Source organism: Talpa occidentalis, unplaced genomic scaffold (genome assembly GCF_014898055.3).
Source record: "Talpa occidentalis isolate TD23 unplaced genomic scaffold, MPIMG_talOcc4v2.1 talOcc4.5, whole genome shotgun sequence".
NCBI classification, from domain to species: Eukaryota; Metazoa; Chordata; class Mammalia; order Eulipotyphla; family Talpidae; genus Talpa; species Talpa occidentalis.
Window position 1 is genome coordinate 99,748,264 of NW_023604861.1, and position 19,367 is coordinate 99,767,630.

Consider the following 19,367-nt stretch of genomic DNA (forward strand, 5'->3'; position numbering starts at 1 on the left):
AATAGCCCCTGCTTGTCCTCACAGTACATGTCTAGACTTCATAGAGGGTCCTTACAAAATCATCTGAAAGTTTAACTAGGCGCCGTGTCCCTTCTGATGACATCTGTGCTGTGGCTTCAAGAGCCGTGCCACCTTGAGGAAGTCATTTCATCTTTTCAAGTCTCATCTAGAAATGCTTCTCATAAACCTTCCCCCCTCCCCAGTTTGCTGTGAGGCTGTCAGGCACCAACTCAGGACAGGTGCTCACAAATCTTAGGCTCATTATTTCCATCCACCCAGTTTTTTTAACAATGTGTCCTACAGTTTTCACTTAAGACTATTGCAGGAGGATGCTACCATTATTTATTTTCATTTGTCCATTATAGCCAGGCATTTAGGTGATTTCCTGTGTTGTTTCTTACTACTAAAATGCTGTCCTAAGACTTTTGCAAAGAAGAGAGCACCTTTGAGCCAGCTCAAATGATTACAGCCAGTCCTGTGGTCAGGCTGGACCACTTCAACTCATATACACACTATGTCATGGAAATGGAGCCAGGGCTTTCTTGACAGAGGAGCAGGGAAAGCAGCTGCCGTCTCCTCATTTTCTCATGGAGGTTCATGGTCTTTGTGCTTTTGATTTTCTGCATGTCTCCTGGAAGCCTTTCTGGCTTCTTCTAGTCACACACCAGGAAGCACAGGCTGAAAACAGCCTTCACCATATGATCTCCAAACATCCAACTTCATCTTGGAGTGGCTTTTAATGGCCCTTGGACTTGTATGACTAGTTGTGGGACAGTTGTTCTTCTCTGGGCTTGTTGGCTAAGATAGGAGGTGGGGAGTATGACTTTACTTGCTTCTCCCTTCACAGCAAAGAGAAGGGGGTATCCAGGAAGAGATTGGACTGGCAGGCACCTCAATATAATCTACAGCAGCAATTGTAAGCATCTCTGTGCATGAGATGTTTTTTTGCTTCAATATATTCCTGTGGGCTAAGAGTCAGAAGAATATGATTGGAGTCAAAGTAGGGGACAATTCCTGACTGCTCCAGGTTGCTCAGAATTGACTTTATTGGGAACAGTGGTACACCTTGATGCCAAGTCAGGGAATCCAGACACTGAGAAACTGTGAGTGTCTCTTCCTGTGCCCCTCTGGCAGAAACAGCAAAGGCAGGTGGCAGGGCTAAGGGATGAGCTTTCATGGAAAGCTCCAGCTAAGATGAGCTCTGGGGATTGAACTGTCTGGTCTCAGGGCAGGTCCTGACTCAAGGAGAAAGGTCAGGGCAACTCTGCATGAACCTGGGGAGAAAACAAAAGTTTGTGTAAGAAACAGTAAGACAAGGGTTGGGGAAAAAATCTGAGTTGTGTCTGGGTGCTTGCTTCCTTAAACCTTGCTCTGAATTGTGTCACCATTTGGAAACAGCATGGTCACAGCAAAGACTCTACATTGGGCAACAGGAATGATGAGTAGAAAAGTTTGCTGCCGCCCCGTTTGAAGACTCATGACTTGGGCAGAGTCTGGGTGTTGAGGGCAAAGCCATAATGAAGGCAGTGTGCCTTACCAAGGAATCTCTCTCCCCGATGCAGCTGGTAGAGGGGAGAGGGATACAGAACCCCTGCAGAGTGGAGGTGCAAGCCTGGGCCCACAGTGCCCCAGGACCCATGTCCTGCCAGTCACCTCTGCTCTGACCCCACCCTCCAGAACAGGGCTCACCATCGCCTTCCTCACCGCCCATCTGGGCCTTCCAGGTTGTCACGCCTCATCATCTCACTGCGCTCCTGGGCTGCCAGGCACGTGCACCATGAGGACCAGAGACCTGACTCTTTTCTGGAGCGTTTCCGTGGAGCTGAGCTCAAGGAGGTGTCCAGCCAAGAAAACAATGCCAGGTCAAACATGGACAGCCTGGAGCCACCAGACAGGGAGAGAAGGTAAGGAGCCAAAGAGAAAGGAGAGCCACCTGCACCAGCCAGGGCAGAAGGGGAGCATTGGTTTGCTTAGTGTAGCTAAGAGCCACTGTATGGGTGATTCTGCAGCTCCAGCCTTCTGAGCTGTTCCTTGAATAAAGTGTCTCTTGGCTTCATGCTCAGTGAAATAAGCCAGAAAAAAAAGAAAAATACCGGATGGTCTCACTCATAGCAGGAATTTAGAAAACCTAAATAAGGGACCAGGAAAAAGACTAATTATAATAAAGTAAAAATCAATAAGCACCAAGCAACAATAAACCAGAGACACACTGCAGGGTAGGGGGTGAGGAAGGGAGGAGGGGTTAGGGTCAAAATGAGGGGGTGGGAATAGTATGGGGACTATAACCAAGATGAAAATATATACATTGTGCAAAAATGAAAAAGGATGTAAAAAATATATATAAAATTTAAAAAAAAAGTATCTCTCGGGGGAAAGTTGCAGTCCCCTCATCTTAAGTGATCTGAAAGAGAAGAAACTCTTTGACCAGGGTCCTGCCCTATTCTGACACTGACCCTGTCCCGCTCAGAGCTCCTGCTAGCCCCTGCTGGAATCAGTGCTCTCAGAAATGCATTTGAGCCTGCTGGTCTCACCAGTCCCTCTTCATCAATTTAGACTGCATGCTACATATCTTGCTAAAAAACAGAGGCTTTTCTACCACCAGCCTGGGTGGATAAATGGTATGCATGAATTCTTCCAGAAAAGAAGTTCTGGAAAATGTGTTACGGAGCAATGGGGTTTGCTACCCAATGTTCACAGAAACTCGTACCATGACATCAGCTTTTGAGAAGAAAATTCAGCTGTTTAAAAATTGATTTGTTCAGAGATAGACTCAATTCTACCTCCCCAGGTAAGAAAGGGAATGAATAGGTTTAGGGGGAACTGAGTTGAGAACCAAGGAGTTAAATTTTATTGAGTGAAAATAGATTGAGGCAAAGAAATATGGACTTGTTTGCAGTTCTCTGGCTAGTTATAGGGCTTTTCATACATGAGCAAGTATGAAAAAATTTTTCTTCAGATAAGATAGCTTCAAAACACAAAAGGCCCCTCACTCTTGATTACCACCCCCCCACTCTGTGTTTGCCATCTCCTTGCTCAAGATGACCTTGAAGCTCAGGTCAACATGAGTCACGAAGCCTCCAGATGCTGCAGTGTCTTTAAAAACAAGAGTCAGAGAGAAGTTGAGAAAAGGGATTTTTCCCCTCTTTAGTGCTTTTAGAGCCTGAGACCAGTTTCACCATTCAGCCTCAATTTCAGTTGGTCAAAATTTTCAAGGGGAACCATCCATGTTCCAGATCATGGTAAGCACAATTGTGGGGGACAGCAGTTGGGGGTAGAGGGAGATGTGGAGCATGTCTGCACTTTGGTGGGAAAGATTTCTGCAGACAGAGCCCTGAAGATCCTTCCGCGGGGCCCACTGCCTGACTGCGGCCTTTTGGCTGGTGCTGTCTGGGCTGCACATGCAGGAAAATCTGCAGGTGGTGGACAGACATGACCCCCCACACATATCCTACATGGAGCTGCTGCCTCCTCCCTCTCTTCTTTGAGGCATCTCCCCAATTGTTGGTCAGCAGGGAGGCCACTGAGCCACCACAGGTTGATTCACTTGTGCCTGATTAGGAGGAGTCTCTCAGGGGCAATGGGGTAGTTGGAGGGAAGGCGAGGCCAGATGTGGAGGGAAACTGACCTCTCCTCAGCATCACAGACAGGAACCTACTGCTCGGAACCTACTTTCTGAAAAAGCACGTGAAAATTTCTTTTGACTGAATTCTGTAGGAAAACCAAGATTTATAAGAGAAGGTAAGCATGGCTGCTGCAGAATAGACAGTCCCTTTGTAATTACTAAAGAAAATGTCATCTGGTTTTGCATCAACTATGCAGAAAGTCTCAGGTATGGGTGTTTCAAATGGACAAGTGAGGGCCATATGGAGTTTTGATTTATTGCTGCATTTTTGCAGGGTTAGGGCTATTTTTATTGTATATAACGCTGTAGATTGCAAAATGTGCAAGCATATTTAAGATAAAATATGAGTCCAAGGAAATGCCTTGCTAGTGGCCTCTTTAGGAGACCCAGGTTTAGCCGTCTCCTCTGGGAAGAGGGGAGGGCATTGCTGGCTGAGATGCAGAGCTTTGCTGGAGCAGTATTCTCTGGCATGCATTTCACATGAGCTTGGGCTACAGGTACTCCAGCTCCCTGAGTTTGGCAAAGGGACCATGAGGGCCTGCGTGCTGGCCAGGACATGTGGAGGGGTCCTGGTTTCCCAGGCAGACATCCCAAGTGAGGGAGTTCCTGGATTGCAAAGCTCCATGCTGTTCACTGCTGGGCCAGAAAGACGGAAATCAGCTAAGAAAGAAGAGAAGATGGAGGGGAAAAAAAAGGAGGAAGAGAAGGAGAGAGAAAGAGAGAGAGAGAGAGAGAGAGAGAGAGAGAGAGAGAGAGAGAGAGAGAGAGAGAGAGAGAGAAGTTTTGCTAACAAGCCAGTGAGAACGTTCATTTCCTTTGAGGCAAGCAAAGACTTCCTTGGCTTAATTTATCAAATTAGCTTCTCCAACACCTTGAACTAAAGATGAGTGGTAGACTGATCAATTCCCAGCATGAACAGATGTAGAAAGTTGAGTAGAATCATATTAGGGGCAGGTCTGGTCACTCACTCGCCAGAAGGCTCAGAGTGGGTAGATAAATACAAAGGTGTAGGATGGTAATTGATCAAGCAAGGAGGCTTCCTGGAGGAGGAAAACTTTGAATTTTCAAGACCAAATTCCCCCAGCAAAGTGTATGGAGAAACAGGTCTTAGTTCTGTGGGGTTGGCCTTGTGATATCATGGGCACAGAAGTGTGGTTAACATGGGTCACTGCACCCCCAGGGGGCTAATGTTTCTGTCACAATCTCAAGGGGGTTTTTATTCCTCTAGGAATTTTCAGATGATCAGAATGAATCCTGAAATAAGCAAATCGAGGCTTATCCTCAGTGGAGAGAGGGAGATTTGGGCAGGGAGAGAAGTACCAAAATGGCACTCAGTGCTCTGAAGTCAGGCAAGAGTGTCACCCATTGGTGGCTTCGGTCCCCAGGGCCTCTTAAGCCCTGGGTCCTTAGTGACCGCAGACGGGCAAGCTGCCCTTCAGCTCTGTGAGGTCAAGTTGAATGTCTTAAGCCAATGTTTTAAGTTTTCGAATGTCGAAAACTTGCACTGACATTCAAACAGCTGGAGATGGTACCCTTTCCTGTGGAGCCCCACAGAGAACTATGCAATTCAGCTTTAAATCGGCAAAACCCGCCCCTCCTCCTATCAGAATCTCACAAAGATCAGGGATGGCAGACCCAGAAGTTTTAAGATGAACATGGGGTGAGCGGTGGGGGAGGATAGATTGAAAGCTGGGATAATTCTGCCCATGGTCTATTTTCACCCTGAAGCAGATAGTGTGATTGGAGTTTGTAGAGAAGTCACACCTTGAGAGCCAGACTCTGTGGGTGTTTAACAAACTGCCCCTTCAGCTGGTGTGTCCACTCTGGTGTTGGAGGCGCTTGAGGACCTCACCCGAGAGCACCCAGAGGCCAGGCGCCCCAGGCCAGGCGTCACATGCAAGCATTTCTGTGCCCCTCCTAGCTCCTGGCACGCTGCCTGGCACATGGTTAACTAAATGAAACTCAGTGAAACTTGGGGCCTGGGTGCTGAATGGGATTCACAGGGTTAATCCCTGGTTATTCAGAAGTCTTAGCATAGCTAAGTGTTCACCCTCGCTTCCCCCAAGGCTTTACCAGCGCTAACTAGTCAACAAAAAAATTTGTTCATGACAGTAACAATGCCCTCTGTTCTTCAAATGGTGTGGAGAGGCCCTGGAGATGGGATGGGGGCTGAGGGCTAACCTGGGGCGGATGGTCCCCAGCAATGGAACTGAGTTGAGATTCCCACACTGTGCTCTCTCTGCCTCCCTGCAGTGACTGGCCGCTGGCCAGAAACAATACCAATGCCTGCAACAACTCAGAGGAGTGAGTATTCTGCCCCACCAACACCCTCCTCCCTGTAGAAGGCCCAGCCACTCCCTCCTTAAGTACTCCTGCTCCCCAACCTCCCAAAACACCACGAGACCATTCTAGTTCCTTTCACTGGAACTCCATCTCCCTGAACAAACAGGGAGAAGAGACCCAGTGTGTATGACTTCTTTGGACAAGTCCTTTTCTTTCTTTCTCACATTATTCTTATGTTTAAAGCAGAGGGAATGGATGGGATAAACATGTTAAGCTTTAATATCTCATGTTGCTAAATACATGAGAGTACAAACGTTGAATTCCTGGAACAATGGGTATTCTTCAGGATGAGAATGCACTTTCCATTCGACAGCCTCAAGCTCCTGTGTGCCAGTGAAACGCCCTTGTCTTAAGGTCAATTTGAACCAATTTGGAGGGTGTAATCAGGGCAGTGGAAAGAGATTTAAATATTTCCAGAGAATTGCCTCTTGAAAGGGTGACCTCCTGTAATTACTTTCTAGCACTACATGGTGAGCTGGCAGATCAGTTTGATGTGTGATTCTGGCAAGCACCACCCAAATGCCCAGGGTGGGAAGCATGTGTGCATGTGTGATCACACACGTGTTAGCACACGCCTGTGTGCGCACAGTTCTCCAGCTTCGTTATGAAACACCAAGGGGCACACAGGGGAGGGAGGCCTCATTCGGAGCTTAGGGGAAAACCACAATGCCATTAAGAAATGCCAATTTCTTGACTTCTACTTAGAAATGTGCCAAAGCTTTTCGTGTTATTTTCCTTTGTTCCCCTGATAGAACTTCTATTTCCCTCTGTAAATTGTAGTTGCATTTGTTTACATACATTTGGACATCAAATCCAGAGACTTGATGCCAGCAATCAAAGAAAATGAAATTATTTGATCTGCAAAAACAAAAGCTATTGCAAAATGTGCTTGATTTAAAGCCAAACCTGATATTAAACACCCTTGAAATCCTGGTATTGAGTCCCACAGTCAGAGTAAGGCTCAGGATCCTGGAAGCCATGGAGGTCCTGTGTGTCTCTAGCTTCTTTGTCCTGGGACTGGGATGTGGGAATGGGGTGGCCGGCATTGCCTACCTTGGGCCACCTTTTCCAATGGGTTCACATCATGCATCTACACTGCAGCCAACAACTGAGACACAAAATTGTGGGGGGGCCCAAAATGGGGTTTCCTGGGCAAGAAAACATGGAAGAAGTTTTATGGACTCCCTCTACCATTTTCCCACTACATTTCTGGCATTTTCACCTAGTCCCATGAATCCTAAATAATTCCTCCCTGATCAAACTATTCCCCCCCACTCCTGTGTGCCCTTTGGTGTTTCATAACGAAGCTGGAGAACTGTGCACACACAGGTGTGTGCTAGCACATGTGTGATCATACATGCACACATGCTTCCCACCCTGGGCATTTGGGTGGTGCTTGCCTTAGTCACACATCGATCACACCCAGCCAAAATCAGCATCATTTCAGTTCTCTGAAGGTCTTTTGGGGCAATGCTGAGTGGGCCTGAGTATGTAGTTGGATAGCACTGGGTCTTTCCTAGGCCCTCAACAGGTTGGTAACCAGAAGAAAGGCCAAAGCCTCTAGCTAGCGGCCACAAATCAGAACTCTGAGAGCGAAGCCTGCTGCAATTTAACTCCCAGCAGGATATGTGTGCCAGATAACCTTGTGGGCAGCGCCCCCTGTTGGTATCTTGGTGCTAAAACTCAAGGCAGAAAGATTTTTGGAAACATACATGACATAGTAGATGGACCAGGACAGAGCACGGTAGAGCACGGTGACTCTCCTGCTTGTCTCATTGAGCAAGTTTAATAACTTTTTATTCTTATTCAGTTTATTCCTACATTCATTTCAAAAACTTAGAAAACAGAAAAATATCCTCAAGAATACACACAAACTCAGTACACTTCACATTAACGGTAAAAGATAACTTTTTTTAACATGTTGGCAAATATCTTTCCAAGGTTTCTATATGTATATGAATTGAACTTATAATCAGATAGATGATAGATAGATAGATAGATAGATAGATAGATAATAGTGCATCAGTTTTCTGACTGTTGTAAAACAGGGATTGAATGGTATCTTACAGTGTTATGTGAAAACTAAATGTGTTACTATGTGTAAAGTGCTTGGAACATTATTTGGTATTTAATAAAGTCTCCATAAAGATTGATTAGTGTGATAGGCAGAATATTTTCATCCCCTTCCCCCAAAATTTCTATCAATATATCTAATCCCTGGTGCTAGTGACTAGGTCACTGCAGGGTAAGTGAAATGATCAGGCTTTTACGCCACTAGCCTCTGTGGCTATCACCTGTGGCCTGAAAGCAAAAGGCACTTGGGAGCATGGACATGGGGCACGCATGCCTGAGTGTGGACACCTGGAGTATGTTGTGGGCGTGCATTAGTGTGCACACCTGACCCTGGAGGCTGAGGCTGTAAGGGCAGTGTCACACAGGGACAGCGAAGATGGACTAGCTACAGAATGGCTACTGCAGAGAAAGGCTATGAGAGGATGAGCAACAGCTGCTAGAAGAAGAGGCCATGAGAGAAGGCCAGAGACAGCCAAGAGAAAAGAGTGAAGGGGCCCAAGTCGCTGTCTCCCTGCTGCCTTGCTTCCCCTGCGTACTATTAAAAAACCTGTGAGGATGATGTCAAGGGCACCAAGGTTCTCTTTTGAGCTGCCTGAACTGACTATCGTGATTATGTTTCCATGTGCGCGTTTGCACGCATCTTTGATTATTTCCCGAGGAAGTGCTATGTAAAGTGCTTTGGTCTTTTTCAGTGGGTGTTTAATCAGCAGACACATTTCTCAGAGTGTCCCTTCCTCCAGGATGAGGAATGGGGACTCAGAGGAACCTGATAATGATCCTGGTGGGTGCCCCTCAGGCAGGTGAGGTCTTTGACCTTTCCTCTGGGTTTCTTCAACTGTTCAGTGGGCACCAATGCCTGCCTGCAGAGCTCTTATAACTGAGTAGAGAAGTTCTGCAGTAGTGTCTTGCCCATATTAGACAAGTGTAAAGAAACGGAAGCAGAGGGGACACCTGCATTCATAGAGTTTTCCTGCAGATGAAGGAGAAAGAGGTTTTCCTACCCACAACCTCACAGCCCAACAAAGCGTGGACATGTGTCTGAACGCGGCTGCACTTGCTTCAGACTTCTCCAGGAGGTGTCACTCCACAGCACGTCTAGTCCTGCCCTGCCAGCTTTGCTTCCCTTCTGCTCCCTGGCTTTTCCATAAAGGCCCGAGTTTGTGTTTGACGCAGTTTTGAGAATAATTGACAGGCCACACTTTATTTAGAACAAAGAACTTTACATGACCTTTTTAACCTAAATGTGAATTTGGCTTCATTTCCAATTACCTCAAAATATCTCCAGCCTCAGGCAGTTTGTGACTTCCTAGGGGATCATGACAATTGTAGAAAATTAGATGGAAGTACTGTGTATTCTCCAGGGTATAAAATCTGTACTTCAGTAGTGTGGTTTCCCTCACACCTCAGGGAATTATAATTAATTCCTCATAATTATGATTACAATTATAATTAATTATGAAATCAACAAACTCATTTCATCCCAGGGTGCTGGAAGGACCCATTTCCAACACCACACCCTCTCCTCCCTGTAGTCTCCTCCCTATGGTCACTGTAGTCTATCCTGTCCACTGCGGTAGTGTCCTTGGTTGAAGCAAATTGCTCAATGTCACCCTGTGTCATCCAGTGACGAGGCGAGAAAGGAAGAGAAACAGAGAAAGGAAGACGAGAAAAAGAAAAGCTGTGAAAAACAAGAGGAGTAAGTACTGAGAGAAGCTGCCTCCAAAGCGGGGGTTCAATGGTCACAGTAGGCCTATTGCTCCCCAGAGGCACAGGACCTCGGAGCCTTAGAGCAACACTGTCAGTCCTAGAGAGAGGAAAGGGAATGGCTCATGGCAGGATCAAGCTTCTTGAGATCTTGGCAGGCTGCCTTTGTGTCCCAACTTTGGGTTTCCAAAGGGAGTTGTCTGCAGCTTCGGGTAAGCTGTGTAGGGGGCTGTCCTGCTTTCTGTACCACACTCCCTGCATTGTTTTTGCCCACACAAGTGGCTACCCATGCAGTTGGAATAAACTGAGGGCTTCTCCAGGACACTAGAAGGTACCACATTCACAAACTCATCCAAACCCCATGGAGCACAATATTACGACTATTCCAAAGTCCTGGCAGTGAACTGTTGATCTTGTACTTACTGAGTCCCAGCAAAGGCAAGATGGTACCTGGGATCCCCTCCAGGACCTAGGAGCCGCTCAGCAGGCCTAGACCAGAGTGTGGAGCAAGGGACTAGGGGAGGAGACATGGACCCCAAGATAAAGAAGAATCTGCCATACTGCCTGTAAACTCAAATCCTCAGAAAATCCAGAAAATGAAATCAGAAAGCACCATAAGCTATTTCTTCCACTCAGGGTTGACCATACCACAGAGATGATTCCCAGGTTGGTGGCTTTTGATGGAGAGGCAGGATCCAAGTGCTTGGAACTGCACCTTTGGGGCATCTGCACAAATGCAGTGAGTGTTCCACAGGGAATGCTCTGGGGTGTCCCAAATTCAGTCCAACAAGGAGCAGTCCAGCTGGGCAATGTTTAAGCGAACACTTCCAGGCCCATCCCTCGAAGGGATCTGAGTGGCTCCAGGGAATCAGCATACTCACAAAGCTGTCCCTGATGCTTTTGATGTTCTCTCTGCCACTCCCAGTGACATTTCCATGCTGCATTTTCATCCCCAGCATCCTACAGGGCCTGGTGAACACCACAGGTCATCACCATGATTTTATAATTAACCCTGAATTCCAGGAGACCCTCAGGAGTCTGCCTTGTCCTCCAGCCCATCTCCCCATCAGGGATATCCCATGACATTCCCTGAATGTGATAGGATCCTGTCTTAGCCAGCCCTACCTTGAGCTTCAGTCTGCAATTTCTCCAGGGTCTCTATGCTAATCCATGTCTCTAAGACACTCCAAGGCTATGGTCTTAGCCCACTGCCCTGCTTGTGTATGTCTGTCATGTTTCCAGAAAGAAGGACTCCATGGTGGTGGACCCCTCCAGCAACGTGTACTACCGCTGGCTGACCATCATTGCCATGCCTGTCTTCTACAATTGGTGTCTGCTCGTGTGCAGGTAGGAGAGGCTGAGGCCCCAGCTGAACCAGGGGTGGGAAGAGAGTGGAGACAGGCCACCAGACAGAACACTGAGTCCCATGCAGGAGCCCGGACTTATGCACCCCTCTTAATTACCATTCAGGGGCATGTGCCTCAGTTTCTCCATTCCCAAGGGAATTCTAACAGAGGAACTTCAGGATGCTACAAAGCACCGGTGGGGACCTGGTCTTGAGATCTATAGAGAGATTTCTGGGACTTTGGAGTTTTCTTAAGTGAGTTGTAGGAGGAAGATGCAGGGCTAGTTGCTACTCTACTGAGAGGAAGTGGTTAGTGCAGTGGGGTTTCCTGAGCAGGCCTGCAGGAGAGGGATGCAGGATAGGCTGCTGCTTCATGAGGGCAGATGTAGGACTCAGGAAGTTCCTCAACAAGCATGTACTCTGGCATGCAGGAACAAGCCATTGATCTTCCAGGGAGAAGCAGACGCCCTGGAACTTTCCTAAACAAGCTGCGGGAGGGGGATGCAGGGATGAGTTACTGTTCCTCTAATAAGAAGAGAGGGTAGTAGGGCTTGGGTCTCTTGTAGGAAGCCTGCTTTTGGGGATTCTGGGAAAAGATGCTGCTCCTCTAGGGCAAGTGGGGGCTAGGCTTGGGCTTTCCTGAGCAAACCTCCAGGAGGAGGTACCTGGGCCTACGTTCTTCTGAGGGCAGATGAAGGCCTCATTTCTGAGCAAGCTGCAGGACATCGACACAGGTTAGCGGCTGCCCTCTGAGGGCAAGAGGGGTCAGCTGGCATTTCTGAGAGTCTGCAGGGAAGGTGGTAGGAATGTGTGGTTTCTCTGTTACCAAATGCGGGCCTCAGTTTCTCTCAGCCAATAAAAGGAAACCAAGTTTGAGGGAAAGGAAAGCGGTTTTATTTGTCAACAAATGAGGAGGGCGGCAGACTCATGTCCGAAAGACCACCACCCTGCTCTTTGGCAGTGAGCAGGGGTATTTATACTAGGGGGAGATGGGTAGGGGTTCGCGAAGGGGAGGGGGAAAGGGAAGGAGACAAGTGGGTGCCAGCTCAACACGGAGATGGATGGGTACCAGCTGATTTTCATTAAAGGGAGGGGGAAAGTGTCAGCAAAGAGACGGGGAAGGGGAAGGGGTCTTCACAGAGGCCGATGGGTGATGGGTGTCAATTCATTCATCTTAAGGGAAGGGGAAGGTGTCAGCACAGGGTGATCCCCAGCTTGTTTTTCTTCTCAAGGGGATGGGGAAGCTGCAACAAATGGGAAAGACAACCTATTAATCCTGTTAATGCTAGATAAGGGGGAATTGCAAGAAATGGGGAAAAGACAAACTTGTTAATTGTATCATCTCTAATGGGGCTTATAGGGGTTCATGCGGCATTTCTGAGCAAGATGCAGGACAGGAAGCAGGAAAAGAGGCCTCATTTTGAGGGTAGGCCTGGGGCGTTCCCATGCAAGTTGGAGAGTCACGTGGGGCGAGCGGCTGTTCTTCCCGGGTGGGAACCTGAGGGTAAATGGGAGCAGCTGCGCTTTCACGGGAGGTGTGGGCCTGGTGGAGTTCCTGGGCTGGAGGTTGGAGGACAGAGTAAGCCTTTGCCGATATGGAGGTACACAGGAGGCTTTGGGGCTTTTCTAAGCAAGTTTCAGGGCAGGATAAGGAGTGAATGCAAGAGTCAGATAAAGACAAGCTTAAAAAACTAATCTGTGAGGGCCTCCCCGGTGGCGCAGCGGTTGAGCGCTGGGTTGCGAAGCTGCCCGCGGCCTCTGCGGCGCCGGTTCGATCCCCGGCTGCTCCCCGGCCACCAGAGGAGGGTCCCACATGGCGTGCAGACCTCTCCTGCCGCCCGCTGCTCCCCTCAGCAGTGTACTTCGGTCCTTCTGCCTGCTCTGCTCCCCGCTCTGGCTCTGGTGAATTCTCTCACCCTCCCGCGCTTCTGACTGTACCCAGTGCATGTATAAACAAAACAAACAAACAAACCAGCAAACAAATAAATAAAGCATGCCTCTATAAAAAAAAAAAAAAAAAATTAAAAAAAAAAAAAAAAAAAAAAAACTAATCTGTGAAAACCAGCTGTATGTAGCACTGAAGCATCCAGAGAGGGAGAGGAGGGGTGGAAAAGGAGTAAGAACAAAGAAGGAAGGAGGCACAGTGCGCTATGGTAGAGGAAAATGGACTATTGCTGACGTGGTAGTGGGTTCACTATTGTGGTGACGCCTGATGGGGGTATCCTAATATTTCTGCAAGTAAAAATTAATGTTTTGAAAGGGGGTGAGTGCCTCCTCCTTGAGAGCCAGAAAGGGGTCCAGGGCCCTTCTTAGCAGGCCTGCTGGACAAGGATACAGGGTGAGCTGCTGCTCTTGTGCACATAGAGGGGAGAGGTGGAAGGAGAGGCGGGGTACTTAGTGCCATTCCTAAGCAAGTCCCCAGAACTGTGCAACTGGAGGTAAGCAGGGGGTTCCTGGAGCTTTTGGCAGCCAGCCTGTGAGAGGAGCATATGGGTGAGTCCTGAGAGTAGGCTTTGGGGCATTCCTGAGCCACCATGGGGCAAAGAGCAACTGCTCCTCGAGCTAAGCAATGCTTTTGAGACCTTCATAATCAGAGGACAGCTGCTGTCACCTGCATGTAAGCAGGCCTGTCCAAATTTGTCTGAGCAAGGGGTGATGGTAAGTAAGGAGGGGGGAGAACTTGGGGCCCTTTCTAGTATGCCTACAGGATGGGGACAGGTAGGCAAGCTATTATTCTGAGTGTACCTCAGGGCTCTGAGGCCCCCAGGAATCAGCTGCTATTCCGAGAAGGGCGAGGGGGTCAGGGGATTTGGGAGTGCTAAGCAAGTTGCCAGGTGGGACACAAGAACAACCTGCTACCCTTTTGAGGCTAAGAGAGTATTTGGAGGGGGGTGTTTTAGAAGTATTTTCTATGTAGGAAAGAGTAAGCATAAAGATTTAGAAAGGAGAAAATATTTGCTGGCTTGTTCAATTTTAATCTCTCAGAAATTCTTCTATTTTTTGTTAGTATTTGACCCTGGTAAAGGCAAGAGCTCCTTCACCAGTGAGGCCCAGAAAAACTGGCCCTCCTGGGGTCTCCTACTTTCCATATGAGAGGCAACATTAGAGCCACTCTTTGGAGTCAATCCCAGCTCTTTGTGGACCTCTGTGACCTTGGCACAGAAAAGCCTCTCAGAACTTGCATCTCCTCATCAGAGCCTGGAGGGATGATGCTCTGGTACAAGCCCTGTAGGCAGAGCTATTTGGGGGATGAAATGACCCAGTGTTTGCAGCATAGAGCTGGTGCCCCCATTGTCCCTGCTCTGATCCTTCTGCACTGTTTTAGGGCCTGTTTTGATGAGCTGCAGTCTGAGCACCTGGTGCTGTGGCTGGTCCTGGACTACTCTGCAGATGTCCTCTATGGCCTGGATATGCTGGTGCGAGCCCGGACAGGTGAGTGTGCTGGGGCCAGGAACTTCTTGGACAGACCACTGACCCCACAGTATGCATCAGGAGGGAGATCCGAGGAACAGGCATGTTCAGAGAACATAGGGTGGCACTACCTACCTCTGACCAAGCAAGCCTGGCAGCTCTGGGAACCCTTCAGTGGTGAAATCAATTTGATAGGTCATAACCTGAACTTTAAAAATATTTTACTATTAATAATTTTAAATATATACCAAATGAGAGAGAGTAATACTATGTATCCCCATGTATCCTTACCTCAAGCTTCAATAGTTAAATCAAATTTTGCTAATCTTGATTCCTCTATCTTCCCATCCCTTGCTCCTGGCTGGAGTATTTTAAAGCAAATTCCAGACAGTAAACACTTTAGCATCTATCTCTAATTTTAGAAGGCCCATTTGCTTTTTTTAAAATATAGCTTCCATTTTTCTTTTAAAATTTACAATCATTCCTTGCCTTCATATAATGCCAACTTCACATTGAAATTTACCCACTTGATCTATATTTTAATTGAATAAAATAGAATATCACTGCATAGAAAATATCAGAGTGTGGGCCTCCCTGGTGGTACAGCGGTTGAGTGCTGGGTTGCGAAGCTGCCCGCAGCCTCTGCAGCGCCGGTTTGATCCCCGGCCTGCCAGCGAGGGTTCCACATGGCACACAGACCTCTCCTGTGGTGCTGGCTGCTCCCCTCAGCAGTGTATTTCATCAGTCTGCCTGTTCTGCTCCCCGCTCTGGCTCTGGTGAATTCTCTCACCCTCCCGCGCTTCTGACTGTACCCAGTGCTTGTATAATAAATAAATAAATCTTAAAAAAAGAAAGAAAATATCAGAGTGCATCTCCTGTGGTAAAGGTAGACATGGGTTTTGAATTTGTTTCTATTGTATACATATAAATATATCTTGTGTAGTCCCAAGATAAAATTATCTTCCTGTGGGCCTTGGTCGAAAAATAACAACCTCATTGATGTCCAAATTGATGGTTTCTTTAGGCTTCCTCGAGCAAGGCTTGATGGTCAAGGATGCCGACAGGCTGTGGAAGCATTACACAAAAAGCTTGCAGTTCAAGCTGGATGCACTGTCCCTGGCACCCACTGACCTGGCTTATTTAAAGCTGGGCATGAACTATCCAGAACTGAGGTTCAACCGCCTGCTGAAGTTTGCCCGACTCTTTGAATTCTTTGATCGTACAGAGACGAGGACCAACTACCCAAATGTGTTTAGGATTGGGAACCTGGTCTTGTACATCCTCATCATTATCCACTGGAATGCTTGCATCTACTTTGCCATTTCCAAGTTCATTGGTTTTGGGACAGATTCCTGGGTTTACCCAAACATCTCAAACCCAGAATATGGGCGCCTCTCCAGGAAATACATTTATAGTCTCTATTGGTCCACCCTGACCCTTACCACTATTGGGGAAACCCCACCCCCTGTGAAAGATGAGGAGTATCTCTTTGTTGTCATAGACTTCCTGGTGGGTGTCCTAATTTTTGCCACCATTGTGGGCAATGTGGGCTCCATGATCTCAAACATGAATGCCTCTCGGGCAGAGTTCCAGGCCAAGATTGATTCCATCAAGCAGTACATGCAGTTCCGCAAGGTGACCAAGGACTTGGAGACACGGGTTATTCGGTGGTTTGACTACCTGTGGGCCAACAGGAAGACAGTAGATGAGAAGGAGGTGCTCAAGAACCTTCCAGATAAGTTGAAAGCTGAAATCGCCATCAATGTGCACCTGGATACACTGAAGAAGGTCCGAATCTTCCAGGACTGTGAGGCAGGGCTGCTGGTGGAGCTGGTACTGAAGCTGCGGCCCGCAGTGTTCAGCCCGGGGGATTATATCTGCAAGAAGGGGGACATCGGAAGGGAGATGTACATCATCAAGGAGGGCAAGCTGGCTGTGGTGGCTGACGATGGGATCACCCAATTTGTGGTCCTCAGTGATGGGAGTTACTTTGGGGAGATCAGCATTTTAAACATCAAGGGGAGCAAGTCGGGGAACCGCAGGACAGCCAACATCAGGAGCATTGGATACTCGGACTTGTTCTGCCTTTCCAAAGATGATCTGATGGAGGCGCTCACCGAATACCCTGAAGCCAAGAAGGCCCTGGAGGAGAAGGGACGGCAGATCCTACTGAAGGACAACCTGATTGATGAGGACCTGGTGAAGGCTGGGCCAGACCCTAAGGACATCGAGGAGAAGGTAGAGCACCTGGAGTCCTCCCTGGATACCCTGCAGACCAGGTTTGCACGGCTTCTGGCTGAGTACAGTGCCACCCAGATGAAAGTGAAGCAGCGTCTCAGCCAACTGGAAAGTCAGGTGAAGATCTGTGGGAGCGGCCTCCAGTCTGATGGAGATTCCCCTGGGGATGCCTCAAAAACAGAGGCCAAAGAACAGTGAAAACTCAGGATGTTTCCGGCTTTGCAGCGTCAGCTCTCTGACACTATGTGGCTAAAGCTACATGGTACGGGCTGTGACCAGCATCTCATTTCAGCTCTCTGTACCCTTGCAAGCTGTGTGGCCTGCTGAGAGAACCTCATTTTCCCTTGTCTACAAAACAAGGCTCATCGGCAATGGTGAATTACTATGAGATCCACATGAAGCAATGCTTGAGGCAGGGCTCTGTCAAGTGTGATGCCTCTATCCAAACATAAGAAAATGCATGAATAGAACTCTTTATTTTTTTATCCATGAGATATTTTTAAACTTTTGAACTTCATTTTCTTGTAATGGAAGATTATTTAGTCCCCTTCTCCCTCTCACCTCCCCACGTCCTTCTGATAAGCTAAATGTGCAACATGGTAATTCAAATTCATCCTAAGACAGTCTGCAGGCATATTCTGAATCTGGCATCTCCTCATGTACTCCTTAGGTTCCTAGACACCCTGAATTTTGGTTATACTGAGGCAAGCACCAGCGATGAAGCGAGGTCATATTTGCGGTTGCTTCAAGTCTGTGAAGCAAATTCAGAGCCCCATCATCCATCCCCTGTGGAAGCTTGTCTCTTCCCTAGAGAAGAGCATCTCAATTAGGGAAAGAGACAGCCCCTTCTCACTCACCAAGGTATTCAAACACAGCCACTTCCCTTGTCCTTGAGTGGGTCTCTGGGGCAGCTTATTTTAGCTGCAGGAGAGGCGATGTTTTCAGGGGAGACTCTTAGAGGTTGGAACGGGGTCCTAAGCAAACAAAGCTGACAACTAGGACTCTAGAAGATGAGACCTTTAGCCATATCTTTGCAAACTGCCCCATTGCCCCTGAAGAGGAAGCGTCACCCTCCCGTGCAATTACAAAGCTCTTAGCTACCTATTCAGAGAGCAGAATCTAGCTTTTTTTTTCTCGATCCAGTGAAATTAATTCCTTTACAATTTTACAAGATATTTACATGTTGTGTTCTATGATTGCAATTTATGAGCTCAGTGGTCTGTCCTTCACTTATATATACATGTTATATGTCACCCAACATGACTTATTCTGATACAAAGAAGCCATATATAGGTTTTTCTTTTTTTCTCTTCAATCTCTCTCTATTGAAATCTATCTTCCTTCCTTTTCTCCTCCTTTCCCTCTTCCTCCTTTCTTCTTCTCTTCTCAAAATGCCTACTCCCCCGTCCCTTTGCTTTGGCAATTTTGAAGTCTATGGTCTGATGTTATAATCCATATGCTACGTAACTGGGCCCTAATGTAGTTTATACAAAAGGTGCTGCATTTTCGTGTATGTATTTTGGATTTATATGGGTCTTTTCTGGCTTTTATTATGGGTCATTTGGCCATTTTAACTTTTTAAAATGAATTTAAAGGGTGTATGAAAAGAAAGTATGCTTCAAGCTCATATCATCAACAAAACACACTAGCAATGCAGTTTTAAAATGCACATGTTTTAAAAGCCTTAACCATTAATTTTGCCTACATCCATATTTGCACAGGAAAAATAAATACCTGGATTTAAAAAAAAAAGTTGAATGACTCCTGCTTCCAACTTTATCGTAAGGGAAGAGTCAGTCCTGGGGTCCTTCTCTAGGGCAAGGAGTCTGGTTTCCCTGCAAAGACTGGGATGGCACACACTCCACATGAGAAGATGTGCATGCACGGCCAAAAGCAGGTGAGAAAATGCAACCAAAGCTACAACATGTCAGAATAAATAAATGAGAGCATTCAAATATATAAGAAGTATGCCCCAGGCAGTGATGCTAAATTCTCTGATTATTTGTCTAGGGGGTAACTGTAAAGGTGGATGGGAAGATGGGAGTGTGTTCAGGCATTTTGGAAAGTCTTGAGTGAGGAGGAGACTGGGGACAGCCTGGGGAAGTAGATTCCCAGATCTTTCCACTGCTTATGCCAAGGAGTTTGGGTGATAAATAAGATTGTGGGCTTGGGGGGTGGGGGAACAGACCTTGCCACTCAAGCAAGTTATTTTAACTTTCCAGGCCTCAGTTTCCTCCCCTAGGAGTGATAATGCTCATTTCACAGATTTGTTGTGAATAAACCATTTAATGATACTCTAGTGCTATTGGAGGTGGCCGTGTAAACCACTTTGGTGCAGAAAACATCAAGCATTTTCCCAGAGGAATAAATGAATACAATTTCATCTGGTCAGCTTCCAGCCACCAAGATTGATGGGAAGTTGTATCTCAAGCTATTTTCAGGACTCCTGTTCACTGTCTTGGAACCTGAGACAGTTTCGGCTCAAGACCAGCCTCCCCCTGCACTGGCTTCAACCATGGGGAGATAGATATCTCATGCTGGAGATAGCTTCTCTGTACCTTTTGTGGAAATCTAAGGTGTGGGTGTGTGGGTGTGTGGGTGTGTGGGTGTGTGTGTGTAGACAGAGAGACC

The 19,367-nt window shown here is 47.3% G+C and overlaps 1 protein-coding gene across 2 annotated transcripts in view; it reads left to right on the forward strand.

Moving 5' to 3' along the window:
• CNGA3 (cyclic nucleotide gated channel subunit alpha 3) overlaps positions 1-18,292 on the forward strand; it is a 36,377-nt gene extending 18,085 nt beyond the window's left edge. The window contains exons 4-9 of one of the 2 annotated variants that reach the window (XM_054701885.1): positions 1,725-1,904; positions 5,876-5,926; positions 9,663-9,734; positions 10,985-11,089; positions 14,413-14,519; positions 15,523-18,292. In XM_054701885.1, the coding sequence (XP_054557860.1) occupies positions 1,725-1,904; positions 5,876-5,926; positions 9,663-9,734; positions 10,985-11,089; positions 14,413-14,519; positions 15,523-16,934 (1,927 nt within the window). In that variant the 3' untranslated portion in view covers positions 16,935-18,292. The remainder of the gene's footprint in view (positions 1-1,724; positions 1,905-5,875; positions 5,927-9,662; positions 9,735-10,984; positions 11,090-14,412; positions 14,520-15,522) is intronic. The other variant, XM_054701886.1, reaches the window with a different exon arrangement.
• The last annotated feature ends 1,075 nt before the right edge of the window (positions 18,293-19,367 follow it).